Source organism: Nannospalax galili, unplaced genomic scaffold (genome assembly GCF_000622305.1).
Source record: "Nannospalax galili isolate Female #2095 unplaced genomic scaffold, S.galili_v1.0 scaffold286, whole genome shotgun sequence".
NCBI lineage: Eukaryota > Metazoa > Chordata > Mammalia > Rodentia > Spalacidae > Nannospalax > Nannospalax galili.
Genome location: NW_008359442.1, coordinates 13,480,780 through 13,496,622, shown reverse-complemented (window position 1 = coordinate 13,496,622; position 15,843 = coordinate 13,480,780). Strand labels below are relative to the sequence as shown.

General features: G+C 43.3%; 1 protein-coding gene across 1 annotated transcript in view; it reads left to right on the top strand.

Moving 5' to 3' along the window:
* Positions 1-15,843, top strand: part of Camkmt (calmodulin-lysine N-methyltransferase) — a 465,839-nt gene that overhangs the window by 443,110 nt on the left and 6,886 nt on the right. The window contains exons 9-10 of the mRNA XM_008823074.2: positions 3,328-3,391; positions 14,484-14,615. Coding sequence (XP_008821296.1) covers positions 3,328-3,391; positions 14,484-14,615 — 196 coding nt within the window. The remainder of the gene's footprint in view (positions 1-3,327; positions 3,392-14,483; positions 14,616-15,843) is intronic.

The window sequence follows — 15,843 nt, the reverse complement described above, 5'->3', positions numbered from 1 at the left end:
TGTCAATATTACTTTGGATAAGATTGGGGTCTGCTATTCATTTTCCCAGTTCTATGCTAGGTTACTATCTGGGAATCGTTTTGGCCACCCTGGCCAACAACTCAAAAGAAGGTATCTCCTATCTGGCATTGTTGCTTGTTATGTAGCCTTTAGCTATGCACATAGACTCTTAAGAAATTATATTTTCCCCTTTAATCTTTGGTTATACTTTCCTTTTGGGTGTTTAAGGCCATACAGTTTGCCCAGATAAGCCAATTTATTTTTACTCTTAAGGTCATTTGAGGATCTGTTCCTCAGGGGATACACGGGCTTGGGAGGAGGCCCTGGCTTCTTCTTTTACCAGTTCCACCTATGTGAAGATAAGTAAAAGGTCCTGCTCGACCATGGCTGGCTTTGCTTGGAAGCGTAGAGGAAATGTTTCCTCTGTGTTGACCCTCCTCTTTGTACACTGGACACTGATTCAAGTCCATCTGGTGGGGGTCTCCTTGGCCTCCTTGATCAAGAGGACAGGTGACCCACCACAATTACAGAACATTTTGAGAGATGCTCATAGTCCCCTGGAACTAGTCGACCTAGGAGGGCAAGGAGCAAAAACTGTCCTTTATGTCCCTCTGACCAAATTATTACAGGCCTCAAAGTATGTCTGTTAAACATCCAAGAAGGTTAGTTCTACCAGTCTGGTACTTTTAATTACTGTGTGTCATGTAGATAAATCTTGGGCAAAGACCAATTGTTCTCAGATAAACCTTGCCTAGCCATATATTTCTTGATCTGCTATGTATAATTTGTCAGTAGGTTGTAGGAGTAATATGGTTCCCTCTGGTTTTCAAAACTAGCTAGGCATTATTTATCAATCTTTGGTTATGAATCATTGCTGAACAAGACTGGAAAAATTTTGTAACATTTAAATTAAACATATTCTTTACTCAAATTTAAGGACACAATTTTGTGAAAAATAACACTTTCTCGGGCTATTCTGTTGCTAGGTGGCATGAGATGAGGTTTGGGCATGGTTTCTAGCTCATTGGAAGAGGATTTGGTTTCCATTGCTCAAAACGCCTTTCCAGGACAGGCGATGTAGCTTAGTGATAGAGTGTTTGCCTAGTATGTGTGAGGCCCTGGGTCTAATCCTCAGCACTGACTTCTTTGGAATTTTTCATTTGTTCTCTCCTCCCTCCCTCCGTCTCTCCGTCCCTCCCTCCCTCTTCTTTTCTCCTTCCCTTCCTTAAATAAGGACTCATACTGTAGCCCAGGCTCATCTTAACCTCTCTCTGTAGCCAGACTGGTCTCAAACTCGTGGCAGTCCTCTGACCTCAGCCTCCCAATTGCTGCCATGACAGGGCATGCACCACCATTCCCAGCTCATGCTTTTCCTTCTCAAAATAACAGACTCATCAATTGGAAGTGCACCAACTGGTCAAACATCTCACCTAAATACTGACTTAGTTCCAACAACACTGGAAAAGGCCTGTGTGCAAACTTCTTAGGATCATTGAGATCAAAACTGTACATAGACTCCCTCCATTTGAAAGATCACCATGAGCCGCCTCAGGCAGGGAAGAAATATGTTGAGCACTGTCTGGGTGTGCTCTGAGCCATGAAGTGTTAATAAAAAACAGAATGGATTCTTGAGGAGGGAAGCTGGGTCTTATTCACAGCTTAGACCCAATGCCTAAAATAGCCCTTCATATGTCATAGGTGTATAACAGTATTTGTGAATTAGTACAGTCAAGTAGGTGAGCCTTCATTCACCAGGTAACTAAGGCCTCACGTAAAGTGACTTGCCCAAGGTCACATAGAAAGGTTAATGACAGACCTTTATTAAACCTGAACCACACTCTCCCACTTCCCATTGTCTGAGGATAGCAGCCCTCCTACCAACAGCCAATACTTACTGGTACTCAGAGAACATCCTGGACATGCCAGGACTGTTCACATTTCAAAAATCCATCCATCTACATGCTCTAAACTCCAAAGTTCATAGACACCGAAGCATGGATCCTAATAAAAGTTCAGAGAGAAGTGGCTTTTGCCAACGGCTGGCTTTGGCATATTCCAGCAGCTTTGTGTTCTCTTGGCAGAGTGTTCTATGCTCAGAGCCCTTCTCCAGATGCTCACAGGGTGTCTGGCAGTGACCTCTTCTCCCTGTGCCTCTGAACATGTCCACCCCTCCATACCACAGCCCACCCATAGGAAACCTCTCCTTGGCATGCATAAGCACCCCAGGTGTCTTAGTTCATTCTGTGCTGTTAAAATGGAATACTAGGCAATTAATCAAGAACAGAAATGTATGGCTCACAGTTCTAGAGTCTGGAAATTCCAAGATCAAAGTGCTGGTAGTTTTGGTGTCTGATGAGGGCCTGGTCTTTTTTTCCAAGTTAGTGCCTTTGAATGCTGAACTTTTCCAAGGGAAGGAACCCTGTATTTCTCTGTACCTCATGTGGCAGAAGGGAGAACAAGGGACCAATTCTGTAACATTGTAGAATATGTGTGCAGCCCATGAATTTAGAAGGGACACATTTAAACCATAGCACCATGCAAGTTAACAACTTGGCACCAACTGCCAGCTGACCCAAACTTGAGTCTTGGACCTGTCAGTTTGGATGAAGAAACTGTTCCACATTTGTAAAGGAAGGCATGGTGAACATGCAGTCAGAATGACTCAACCACAGAGGCGACAGAGAAACCACAGAAACTCTCCAAAAGACCCAAGGAGAAAAATGAGAAATCACAGTGAACAGGAAAGATACAACATGGCAGTCAAAGGAAGAAAACCCCGAGTAACCATGGTCTCTCACTTTGGCTGAGCTTTGTTTGGGGAATTGTTGACACATGGGTCACTGACTGGGTCTTAGCTTAGAGCTGTTGATAATCACTAAGGTTCCCCTCCATCAACATTGTTCCATGATGCACGCAACCGGGCTGGTGGTGAGATTTCAGAGGATCACCTCATGGCAGTCCTGATGGACAGGGGACCCGGGTCTATGGAAGGCTGGGCTCTAACAAGGGGAGGTGCCAAGTGTGATTCATCTCCAGCAGATGACACCCATAAAAAGCAGTTTGGAAACTGTCCTTCTCACACTAACACATGGCAGGCAGGTGTGAATCCTGGCCCATAGCATATTGACAGCTAGACTTTAGTTGGATAACACTGACCACAGTATCTTCTTTTTAATTTTTTCTCCCAGTGAGACCATTGAATGAAGGGAAACAATCTCCTTCTCTAGTATTGGGTAAACGTGTAATTAGCCCTGTACTTATCACCATTGGTATCATTAAGCTTGGAGGCCCAGTTTAATCTGGATTCTTCTCTCTTCTTAATGTCAGCCTGTTTCTGGACCAGTACAGAGCCAGCCTTGTTGATGCAATAAAGAGATTACTACAGCCCATGGTAAGTATGTTTCTATTTTCTCCTGAACACCCGCCACAGAATAATTAGTCTGCACACAAAGATGGGGCGAGTAATGGAGTGGCAGGATTAATGTCGTGTAATACTTTAATACTTATTATGTCCGGCTTCAATTGGGTCTTCTGATCTATCAGATTCTTTCCTAATCATAACTAGGAAACTTCTTACCCTTGGCCTCTGATAAGGAACACAGTGGGTAGTAAAATAAATGAAACTGCTTCAAAGATAGTGTGAGATTTTTATCAAAGAATTTCTTGAGTCTTTTCCTTTGATAACAATATCTTCATATTAAAGTGGAAGTATGATATGGAAAGTTTTCTGTTGACTTCTGTCATTTTTTTAATCCTTTCAATGGTAATCTTTGTCATTGGGTATTTATTTATTGCAAAGGAATCCTTTTTTTACTTCTGTTTATAGTAAAGAAAAAGGACTTCTAGATGAATCTGTGTATTAAAAGTTCTTAGCTTTAAAAAGAAGCCATTATTTACATATTATAAACATTAGGTCACAATGAAGCCAAGCATGGCATAAAATATTGTGCACATTTTTACATTTATATATCCATTTATGCCTGTGAGTAAATTACAGAGTTTGTATCCACTCTTATTTTGTTGGGCTGTTATACTAAGCTAGGAGGTCCTGAAGTCTAAACGGAGAGTTAATATACATCTATTTAAAGTAAGAAAACGAGTTTAAAGCTCATGCATTTAAAAAAATATATATATGACTCTTGCTGTGCCACAGGAATTTAAAATAGGTTAACGGTCTTAATGTAATCTAAGATAAGAACTCCTGGTTATCTGGGATGACTGCTGTGTGTGTGTGTGTGTGTATGTGTGTGTGTGTGTGTGTGTATTTTATAAAGTTTTGTTTCTAAAGTCTTTTGTGAAAGACCCCAGCCTTCTGACCTCAGTGAGACTTACAGACTAATACCTTTCAATCTTCCTTTTATATCTTTCTCACATTGAAGGTTCTCAGAGCAGTTTGATAATCATCCTTTGCCTTACAGTATTGCTTTTTATTTTGTTATCTCTATATAGTTCAGAAATTTTAAATAGGCCCTAGGAGGGGTAACTACAGCTTTGTAAGTGGCAATCAATTAAATTAAATTGGCCTTCTCAATTCAGCTTGTGAAGGGGGGAGTAGGTCTTGAGATAGGGAAGGGGCATGTGCCAAGCTGCTGCCACAGTTGAGGAGGCTGCCTCAGTCTAGGGCAGCCGAAGGAATGCTGAGCCTCTTCTGGGTCTCTTCATCTCCCTCCTTAGCCTTGGGGGATGCTTGCGAGCATTTGCAAGACCAGAGTTCTCTGGGAGGGCACTGAAATTCCTGGATGCAAGGCCTCTCTGAAAACGTCTCATACATAAACACAATGCTTTCAAGGACTCCCAGATCTCACACTGCACAAACATACTTCACTCATCGCCAACACCCCTTCAAGCCTATTTGTGGCAAATACTCCGTTTTGCAGCAGATTTGCATGATTTACAATAGAAAACTGCTCAAGCTATGAATAGACCTAAATGTAGATTGGACTGGAATCTCTCATGGCAATTCTGTACCTGCCATTAAACCCTGAACCATGCTCTCCCCTGTCTGAAATGTGGCTCCACACAGCTGCCTCCTCTGAGCTAGGACAGCGGCCCACTGACTGACTGCTAGTACTCACCATTAGCTCAGAGAAGGATGAGGCCAAGCCCCAGAGCAGGTGACTCTTCTACACACTACATGAGGACCAGTGAGGCCAAATCCAGCCTGCAGCGGTGGAAGTGGGTGTCAGTGACCTTGCTTAGGCTCCTCAAAGGACTGCTGACAGCCAAGGCCTCTGGGTGTTCTAATTTAAAGTTCAGAGGAACCTTCATCAGAGAAAAATCTCAGTTGTGAATGGCACGTGAACTTACTGGAATAGCCACCCAGAATTTCATCCCTGTTGAGTGGTCTGGGGAGGCTGCGCATTTGCACCCCTAGGAATCCACCCAGTGAAGAGTCCCAGTCATAGCTTGTGCTGGTGGGCCCGAGGGTTCCCACAGAGTGGAGGTAGACATAAGAAAAACTCCCCTCTCTTAGGGCTGATTCTTCTACTTCCAAAGGAACAACCACCCCCCACCCCCGCAATGGACAGTCATAGTTCAAGACTAAGGTCATATGCAAGTTGTTGCTGCATTACCAGTAGAACTAGCTTTAAACTTCTTTTGAGCCCAGAGAACTCCATAGTTTTGTGACCCAGAGGATGAAGGTGCCACAAGTGTCCATCCCCTAAGGAAACAGCCTAGGCGCTCCACTGGTACCCTGAGTGCTTAGTGATTCAACACAGGATGCTACAAGCCCTCAGAGTCCTAAGTCATCAAATGCTTCAAGTTCCCAGAATGACGCCAGTGTCTGCAGGTAAAATATAGTGACTGGAAATAATCAAAATAACAAATGTCTGTGCTACTAACCACCAATCCTGAACATCCTCACCCTAAAAAAGGCAGTAGCTAGCGGGCCTGGTGGAACATGCCTATAATCTCAGCATTTAGGAGGCTGAGGCAAGAGAATTTTCAGTTCCAGGGCAACCTGGGCTATATGGCAAGTTCAAGGCTAGCGCAGGCCAAATAATAAGATACTAATGGTTACAAAGAAGGTACTCCACAATGATAGCTGGCTTTTCCTATTGCTCTGTTCAGCTTGACAAGGTTAATACACAAGACACTTGTCCTAAAAATGAATGCTAGCCTAGCTGACTGGAGGCTGAATTCCAGGTCCAATTCAGTACTAACAGCCTCTGAAGCCTCCCATCATGCCCTGTTTTTCTTCAATGAGGGGAAAGTAAGAGTTCGGCCGTACTCCAATAGGGCTTTGTCAGCTCTGAGACCCTAAGTCCTACTTATGAGAGAAGGCACAGTTGGGCTCTGGAGACAGAAAGAAAGCATGGACTCACATCTGTCCTTCATCATTGGTGGGATTCATCCTCTGGAAGCCTCCATTTCTCCTCTGCAAAGTGAGAGAAACAGCACTGTGTTGCATCTGATTGACTCCAAACAGCTATCCAAAGTTAGCACTTGTTTCTTCACAGAAAATCCAGACTTTCTGACTGTGGTGGATTCAGGAAGTAGGGGGTTCTTTCCAGGCATTTTTCTTTGAGAAATGCTGGCAGGAAGGGAAGACTAATTTCTTGACCTGAACTTCGGGAATTTCTGCCCATAACCATCCTTGCCTGCTATGCCTCCCCTGTACCCAGGCCCCCAATACAGCATATCCTGCACTGGTCCCAGAGGACTGCCTACTGGATGAGGATGACTTTGATTACAATCAGCCCCACCAAATAGGGAGAGAGGGATGGCTCCATTGGTGCGAGAGCAAGATCATCACAACATGGTGGTGGAAAGAAGCAAATTCTGTCCTTTCCAGGGGTGTCTTTGCTTGATTTTCAACTTGACCAAATCAGCATTTGGGGGTTACAGGGTCTAAAAACAATGAAAGTAGACTGAGAAGGGGTGTTTCCCTGCTTTCCAGTTTTTAAAATGGCAGAGTCATAAATGAGGGGACTAGCCAGAGTCTAGCTATTCTAGTGGGCCCCTGGCTCAGCCCAAGGGCAATGCCAAAGCCCAAGGCCAACCTCGGCTCTTCAGCCAGCCAAGTAGCCCCAGAGCCTGGAGAGTCAAAACCAAACTCCAGACTCCATCAGTGAATGTTTGATGACAGCTGGAAGTGAATACTTTCTTTAACTGAAGGCTCAAGATAAACACACAGTTGACTTCTGTCAGCATACTGTGCAGAACGCTCTAAAAAAGATAGACATTTAAAAAAAGAAATAAATCTTTAAAAAAAAAGTTAAGGTGGCTAGAGAGATGGTACCTTAGAGCTAGAGTACTTGATGTTCTTCCTAAGAACCCAAGTTCAATTCTGAACACCCATGTCAGACACCTCACAACTGCCTAACTCCAGCTCCAGGGGATCTGACACCCTCTTCTGGTCTCTGTGAGTACTCTCATAGACACACTCGCGAACATAAATTTTAAAAAATAACAAATCTAAAACAATTTTTTTTCAAATAGAGAATGAGATCAGTAAATTTTACTTATCCCAAGAAGCAACATCCTTCCCCCCTTCCCCCCTCTGGGGAGTGGTTTATTGCTGATGACTGATGGAGGGGCTACCTATGACCATGTTCCCTAAAGTCTGTGACAATAGCAATGTTCAATATCAGAGGCCCCCCCACCCCAAAACAATTTAAAATCAGGCCACAGCAGTCTTCAAGTTGAACTGTAGTTCGGCAATGGCAACCAATAAAGGTTATCTGCTAATATCCCTCTGAAATGGCAGTGTGTCCCAGAGGGGAGCCAGGGCAGCAAGGCAAGCAAGAGCCTACAGAGGGCCTAGAAGAGGCCAGTGGGAATCCATTACAGACATGCTCTAGTTCCTTATCGATGCTGACCACAACTCAGAAGAATTATTGTGACCAGTGAGATAGCTCAGTGAGTAAAGTGTTTGTTGCACAAGCCTGACAAACTGAGTTCCATTCCCTTGAACCCACAGCACAAGAAGAGAACTGACTCCTGACAGTTGTCCTCTGAGCTGGCACGCACACACATACACAATCACACTATACACAAACACACACTATACACACTCCACAATAATAAATAATCCTTTAAAAAAGAAATATCACTGTGGAATTCATTTAACCTCTTCAAAACCAGGCCTAGCTTGTCACCAGATCCTAAGAGCCTTACCTATGTCCAGAGAGTTCTCTATGTGGGAAACATGGGCTCTTATTTTAGAAGAGCTCTTTGACTGAATTCTTCATTTTTCTTTTAAACTCTAACATCTCTGCTTACATCTTTACAAATGTCTGTTTTTGTTTATCCAAGGGAAATTGCCTTGTAAGGGTGATGACCTAAAATGGTGCTGGTGATCACTTGGGCTCCTGCCTGCTTGCTGGGTCAGAGGCCCAAGCAAATCCCTATTGGCTCCTGGTGAAAAACTCTCCAGCCACACTCAACTCACCTGGTTACAGGAATGTCCAGGAAACCTGGGCTGTAACAATAGGGAGAACCTAGATGACTTAAAGTTCCTCAGAACAAGGATCCAGCCCTAGGAAGTTCTTTCCTAAGGACCTTGGGTCCTGACTCAGCATGTGTAGTATTGTGTGCTCTGCACAGAGTACCAAGACACGAGGTACATAGGCTCTGCCCCAGGAATGGATGATCTGTGTGTGGAGATACACCACATCCACCAGAGGAACCACAGTGGACAGTGCAAAATTCAGCCTAGGGCTGCTGTTACTCGTTACATGAATCTTTTGAATTTATATCTTCAGTAAGATGTGAAATGCTCAAAAGTCCAGGCACATCCAACCTTTTGAGCTTATGACACAAAGTTGTAAATTTATGGGGATTTTGTGTTGGACTGTGTTCAAAACCATCCTGGGCTTACACACAGCTACATGCAATCCATGGGCAACAGTTTGGCAATACCTGACTGTTTTGCTTAACCAAAATTTGCTGAGAAACAACAGTCTGCCTGGCACTGCCTTGGGGAGTGTGGAAGTGTAAATATGGAGTGAGGAACACCACGAGAACACCAGTGAGAAGATTCATGCAGGAGCTACAGGATTGCAAAACAGCATGCAGGTGCTAGAAAGAGGTACCAGGAGAAAGCATAGAGTGACTGGGTACCTTGAAAGGTTTCCTTAAGAGGCATTTGTTTTCCGCTTCATCCTGAGTCATCAGAAGGGCATACTATACCTCCAAGAAAGGGGATGAAGTAGCATCTCTAATGGAGGAAACAGGGATGCTTATATGTGGAGTATGGAAAACCAGAGTGTGTTTGGGATCAATAAAAATTTGCTTTGGCCAGGAGTGGTGGCACACGCCTCTAATCCCAGCACTCAGGAGGCAGAGGCAGGTGGACCTCTGTGAGGTCAAGATCAGCAAGTTCCAAGCTAGCTGGGGTTACAGGGAGACCCTGTCTCAAAAAAACAAAACGAAACAAAATTGCTCTAGCTCCAGTGCGTATCTGTCTAATTTGAGGCGTAGGCAAGATCTGAAGATGAGGTTAAAGAGTTACTTTGGAGTGCTATTTTGTGAAAGACTGACAAACACTATGATGAAGAGACAGGACCTTGTCATGTGGGTGACAGAGAGCCACTGAATATTTGTGAGCAGTGATGTGGTCAGCTGTGGGCTCTAAAAAAGATCACCCATGTCACAGCAAAGAGGACAGATTGCAATAAAGGAGAGTTTGAAATAAAAGCTAGGTTCCTCAGGGGTCCATCATGCACCAAGTTCTACCTGGAATCATCCACTTAGGAGCTGATAGCACCAGAGAAGATAGAGAATGGATAGTCTCTTGCTGTATGCCTCTCAGATACTCAGCACAGTACTAGGACCAGGAAATGGAGTAACAAACATAATCCTGCCCCAAGGAAGCTTGCTTTGTGGTAAACAAGAAAAGCAAGTTAAACAGGTGTCCCACAGTGTATGAAGTGCGGAGCAGAAGTGTGGCAACCCATGCAGGCAAGGATTGGAAATGACCACCCTGATGGGCACAGTGTGGAGACCAGAGAAGGTCAGCACAGGTATCACAGGAACATTCTGCCCTGGATGCGGAGGGATGGGTTGACAAAGGGAACAGGCAGACAAAGGGAATATTTGCAAGTTTAAAGACATAGGGACATGTGGAAGAATATGTCGAGGGCTGTATTTAGTTCTGTCTGATTGGAGAGCAAGGTGAGTATGAGAATAGCAAGAGACGGTGATGTAGATATGGACATGGGTCAGGTCATGTGGGGCTTTGTCTGCCATCACAAGAGAGGAGAAGAGAAGGGAAAGGAAAAGAGAGGGAAGGGGAAGAGAAGAGAGGGAAAGGGAGGGAAAGGAAAGGAAAGGAAGAGGAGGGGAGGGGGGAGGCAAGAGGGGAGGGAAGGGAAGGGAAGGGAAGGGAAGGGAAGGGAAGGGAAGGGAAGGGAAAACAGAAAGAAAAGAATAAAGACAACACTCTGATTCCCAGGTTCCAAGTGTGGGAACAAGTGTGGACACACACAAGTACTTGCTCTGTGTTGTCTGGATATGTGTGAGAAATGGTGGGTGCACTAGGTTTGATGGGTTGTGCTGAGAATGGTAAGGGTTTGGGGCCAAAATTGTTGCATTTCATTTTAGACAGAATGAATTAAAAGTATTTGCAGAATATCCACATGCAGAGCTGAGTAGGCATTTGGATGTTTGGGTGTGGGCCCTCTACAAAGGTGAATGCTACAGTTATATACTTGGGAATTATTGATGCATAAATGATAGTTGGAGCTGTGGACTTTAGTACAATTGCCTAGAATTATATAGAACATGAAGAAAAAGTAGGCAGAAGGCTGGGAACCCCTGAAAATCAAGTGGGAGAGGAGAAGCCAGTGAAGGAGACTAAGTGAGTGAGTAAGAGGGAGGAGGGGAAGCAGGCCAAGGCAGTGTCTCAGGAACCAGGTAAAGAAACCAAAAATAAGCATAAGCTTAAACATGTAATTGGTATTTAATAACTGGTTGCCTGGAAATGGAAAGGTAATAAAGGCATTTCATTGGCATAGCAGATTCCTTTCTTAAATAAATCTGAAGCATACTTATTTTTCCACAAGTGCACACCCTTTAATACGTGAGTATAGAGCAGTCTGGCAAAATAACAACGGAGCTCACAGTGTAAACAGTGTCTTTGTTGTTGAGTGGAACTTCTCTCTCTTCTCTCCAGGGATAAGTGAATTCCCTTGAATTTCTGCCCATCAGTCAAATTTTACATTCAATTGAGTGTTCATTCCAAGTTTTTAAAATGATTCTGTGACTGAATGCTTAGAAAGTTGTGCTTTGGTAAATTGAAAATAATTTTTCTAAAGTGATGTGCTAATTTGAAATCTATATTGTTTTTCTTGGTTTGATTTTTTGCAGCCAAAATTGTAAGACATACTTCTCTGGTTGTGCTGTTCCACAGATGAAGAGCCCTGCTCCCCTGGGGACCCTGGGGAATGGAGTGCCTCTAAAACCATCCGTGACATTATGGGGCAGAGGCTGGTACCCAGTAGGCAGTGTTCTGATTCCCATGCTCTGATTTCTGAAAATTAAGGAGCAAGTAGGAGAGGAGAGGCCAGTAAAGGAGACTGAGGGGGGCCGGGAGGAGAGGAAGTAGGCCAAGGCAGTGTCTCGGAAGATGCTGCTCTGTGGAAATTCATTGAATAGAGGGGTGTGGTATTATCACCCTGCTAGACATGAATCCACATCTCCAAAACAATTTAAAATGCATAACTAATCACAGACCAATACTACTGCTCCCTCTTGCTGTGGGGACTGGATTGGGAAGACTGCAGCCCTCTGCAATCCTACCCTAGACTTTCTGTAAAAGCTCCTCCGTGAAAATCTCTTCAAAAGAAAAAGCAACAGAATGTGGCCTTCGAATTCCTAGAAGATGGGTATTTTTCTGATTATTCAGCATCTGGGTTTAGTTTATTCTCTCAATAAATATTGACTGAGTGCTCACTCTGTGCTAGGCACTGAGAAAGTGCAATGACTAAGGTGTTAAGAGATCCAATTGCCATGGTGTGTGCAATCTAGCAGGAGGAGATGGGCAGTAGTAAACAAGGATAGTGTGTGTGTGTGTGTGTGTGTGTGTGTGATAAGTGCTAAGAACAAACTAAAGCTGCAAAGGAAGTGGCGAGGCTAGGGTGCTTCTATTCTGGATACATTGGTTAGGGGTAGACTGAGCCTTAACAGAGGAATGATGTTTAAGCAGAAAGCACTGCCCTAGACGTAGCCTAACCACTCCCTCCCAACCCACTAGTGGGTGGAACGTGGGAAGCATGCACTTTGTGACTGCAAACATCAACCCAACCAAGAATCCTGTCATCCTGTATCACAGTGATATATAGTTTAGATAATAACTGTTAAAATCAAGTCCTTGATCATAACTGTAAGACAATTTTTACGGGTGACTTTAAAGTGAAACAACTTCCATTATTCCAAACTCCAGAAAGGCAAGCAGTCCTTTGTAATGACTAAAATGACTAACTGGTATTCCCTCCTTTTTTAAAAACTGGAGACGTGTTCTCCTGCTGAGACCATGTATCATATCCAGTTTCGCATAAAAATGAATTTTTGCTGCTAAGTTTGAAAACTGCCTGAAAATAGCAATTAATATTGGAAAAGCTGACAGAACCTTAAGTGTAGTGGCATGATTGGTGTTGCTGTAATTACGGACCTGAGTGTGTACATGTCTGTGTAAACACAGTGTGAAAACACACTTGATGTCCAGGACAGTGTATCAATGTATTCTCTTGCAGGTATGGGGTGGGGTAAGGATTTTTTTAACATGGTTGAGTGGTATGAATTTTTCCAATCTTATGTCTGAATAGACTTGCCTTTCAAATTATTTTTACGTTCACCACTTCATCTGAGCCTCACAACTTGCTGGGGCGTGGGGGCAGGTAGCTTAACGATGGATGAGCAAACTCAGCAGGTCAGCTAGGAGGGCCTCAGGTTCTTGTGTGCAGGATGAAGAAAATGGACTCTCATCTCCAAAGTCCCTTCTAGCTGACAGGTGGGATGATTTTGTTTCTGTTGTCCTGAGATGCCACAGCTGTTTGATGGTGGAGACAGGATCCTTTCTACTCCAAGTTCCTACTGTGTTCTTCTAACCCTCCACTGGTTGTTTAATCATCTGCAAAATGCAATGTCTACCGAATGAGACTGTGGAGAAGCTGCTGACGGGATAAAAGACAGGGTTTGGGAAGCACCCAGCACAGTGGTAGCTGTCATCATCATTGCCATTGGTGTGGCTAATAAGGAAAGAATGGAGTAGAGGAAAAGAGTACCTTGGAGTTGGGGGGATGAGCTTCTAATCATGTCTGTGTTGTGCTCCCTTGGCCAGTTATCCACCTTTCTGAGCATACTGTAAAATAGACCTAAGAACACCTGTAAGAAGGCAGGGTAGAGACAAAGGAGATGATGTCTATATAGATGACAAGCCCATTGTCTGGCACATTCATACCCTCAACAAATGTCTTGTGGGTATAAGTGATAAACCATCTTTCATAACTGGAATAAGCTAGGCATGGTGACCCATGCCTACAACTCAGCACTCAGAAGGTAGAAGCAGGAGGACTGCAAGTTCCAGGCTAGCCTGGACTACATAATAAGACCCTGCCTCAAACAAACAAACAAAAAAGAAACTGAAATGTATTTCTTGATCCCCTCGGGGGCTGAAGTGGCATTTCATAGATGAGAAGAATATACATAGAATTCACAGACGCAAGCAATTACTTTTTTAATGGAACATTCTGTATATATGTGGGGGTGGAGGGAAATCCCATGCATCCAGTAGTTAGCAAAGGGGCATTGTGAAGTCTCCTGTCACACGGCCTTCTGAAATCTAGTGTCTACTGACTCAGGTCTTCCATTCTCCTCATGGCAACAATCTTTTCAGATTGTGTGGCTGTTTAGAAACACTTGGCTGGCCTGCATGGTACCACTTTCTTTTGACTGCTTTGAGGACCAGTCTGAGGGGTTCACTGAAGATAGAAACCAAAATCTGGAACTTTGTCTGAGACCAGGGGAATTACAGAAAAGGCTGGGATGTAGGAACTCTTCAGCATGGATTGTGGTTGTTCATCTCTGTTGAGGGTGGCTTGGCACTGACTCTTCAGGGCTTTAGAAACTAACATGGATAGGCATCAGTTGCCTTATGGTTTGGAGCTGTGTTTGGACAGGGTCAGCAGGTGTGAAGGAGTCACAGGTAAGGAAAACCACCCCAGATTCTCATATCCATGGTTTGAAACCATTACACCTGATATAGTATATATTCAGAACAATTTCCAATTAAGTTTTATTACTATATATGCATTATTTGAGGATAAAATATAGCATGGCCTTTTTGACATGAAATATACTTTTATTTGATTAATTATTTATCCTTGAAATTTTCTTTGCTGTGAATGCCCACCCTGCCTAGATGTCTCCATATCAGTTAAATTTTTGTACCTGAGAGAAGAGCACAAATGCTTGGCCCGTATCTGCTGTGTTTAGTTGCCTTCCTTTAAATGTGTGAATTTCTTTTTTTAATGTTCTAGGGGAAAGCCATGGTGTTTGCCCCACGCCGAGGGAATACTTTAAACCAGTTCTGCAATCTAGCTGAAATGGCTGGTTTCTCTATCCAAAGACATGAAAATTATGATGAGCACATTTCAAACTTCCACTCCAAGGTTAGTTTTCTGCTTGTGATAGATAACACTTTAATCCGCATTGCATTTTGAAGAGATCATAGTCTTTTTGGCAGGTAACCTACATATTTGATTAAAGTGCTCCTTAGGTGTGTTGCTTCTGAGCAGCTATTTCTATCTGATTATTTTGTGTAGTAAAGCCATCCTTTATCTTTGCATGGCTAGGAGGATTTTACAGAAACCATTCCTGTTTACTCCTTTCTCTAAAACAAACTAATCTTTTTCATTCATAATGGACTAATTTGCAAGATGCAAGAGGAGGTGGCATAGAATGAATGAAAAACATGCATTTGTACTGTAATGAAAAACCTTCGGCTTTTAAGTAGGTTAAATGCTTAGCAGCAGTGAAATAAATAGAAGGTGAGTGTCTAATTGTATCATGTTGGACTGTAAATCTTTATCTCTGCTTTCTTCATGGCTGGGTCAGTTGACAGTTTGAGACTGTTAAATCTCGTACAGAATTTCACAGTTGCGGGGTTATATGTCAGATTGAGGCACTACAAGATTTAGGTCAAAAGCACTTATCTGAGAGTGATTTCTAAGCCTGCTTACATAAAGCAAGGTTATCAGCCTTTTTATTATTTATGGGAATAGGGCAATATAGGACACAGAGAGGCAAGTATTCTACCAAAAACTTTTTAGGGTTCTCAACGTTTGCTGGTGCATGTCATAGTGACTAGTCTGACATGAATTACTTGTGTGATTTTTGTGCCTTACAGAAGTTTCCCTTTGCTGAGCTAGTCTGACCTTGATGAGAGACTGACTTGTCATGCTTTCACAAGTTATGACCGCAGAAACGTCAAAGTCTGACCTTAATTTTCTCCTGAGACAATGTGAATAGCATCCTTTATTACCCAGGACCAAGATTATGATGCAGAAGTGTGTTGGCTTCTGATAAGTTAAACACAAAATGGATCTGATCTTCCAAGAAGAGGAAGGACCCTTATTCTTGTTTTCTTGAAATGGGCTCCCTCTTTGTGTCTCTAGGGCTCAGGTTAGCCCATGGGTAGAAGTGGGGGGCAGATGGTGCTTTGTGAACTGAAAGTTAAATCTCACCCTCTTACTGGTGGAATCAGACCTATAGTTCACAACCAGAAAATATGAACAAAATAGCAAGTCTATTCACATCTTACCTACTTCTCCAGAAGATGTTTTTCCTTTTCTTCCCTCCCCAGAACAAAAGGAGTAGCTCTGGAGAGTTTGCTTGCTG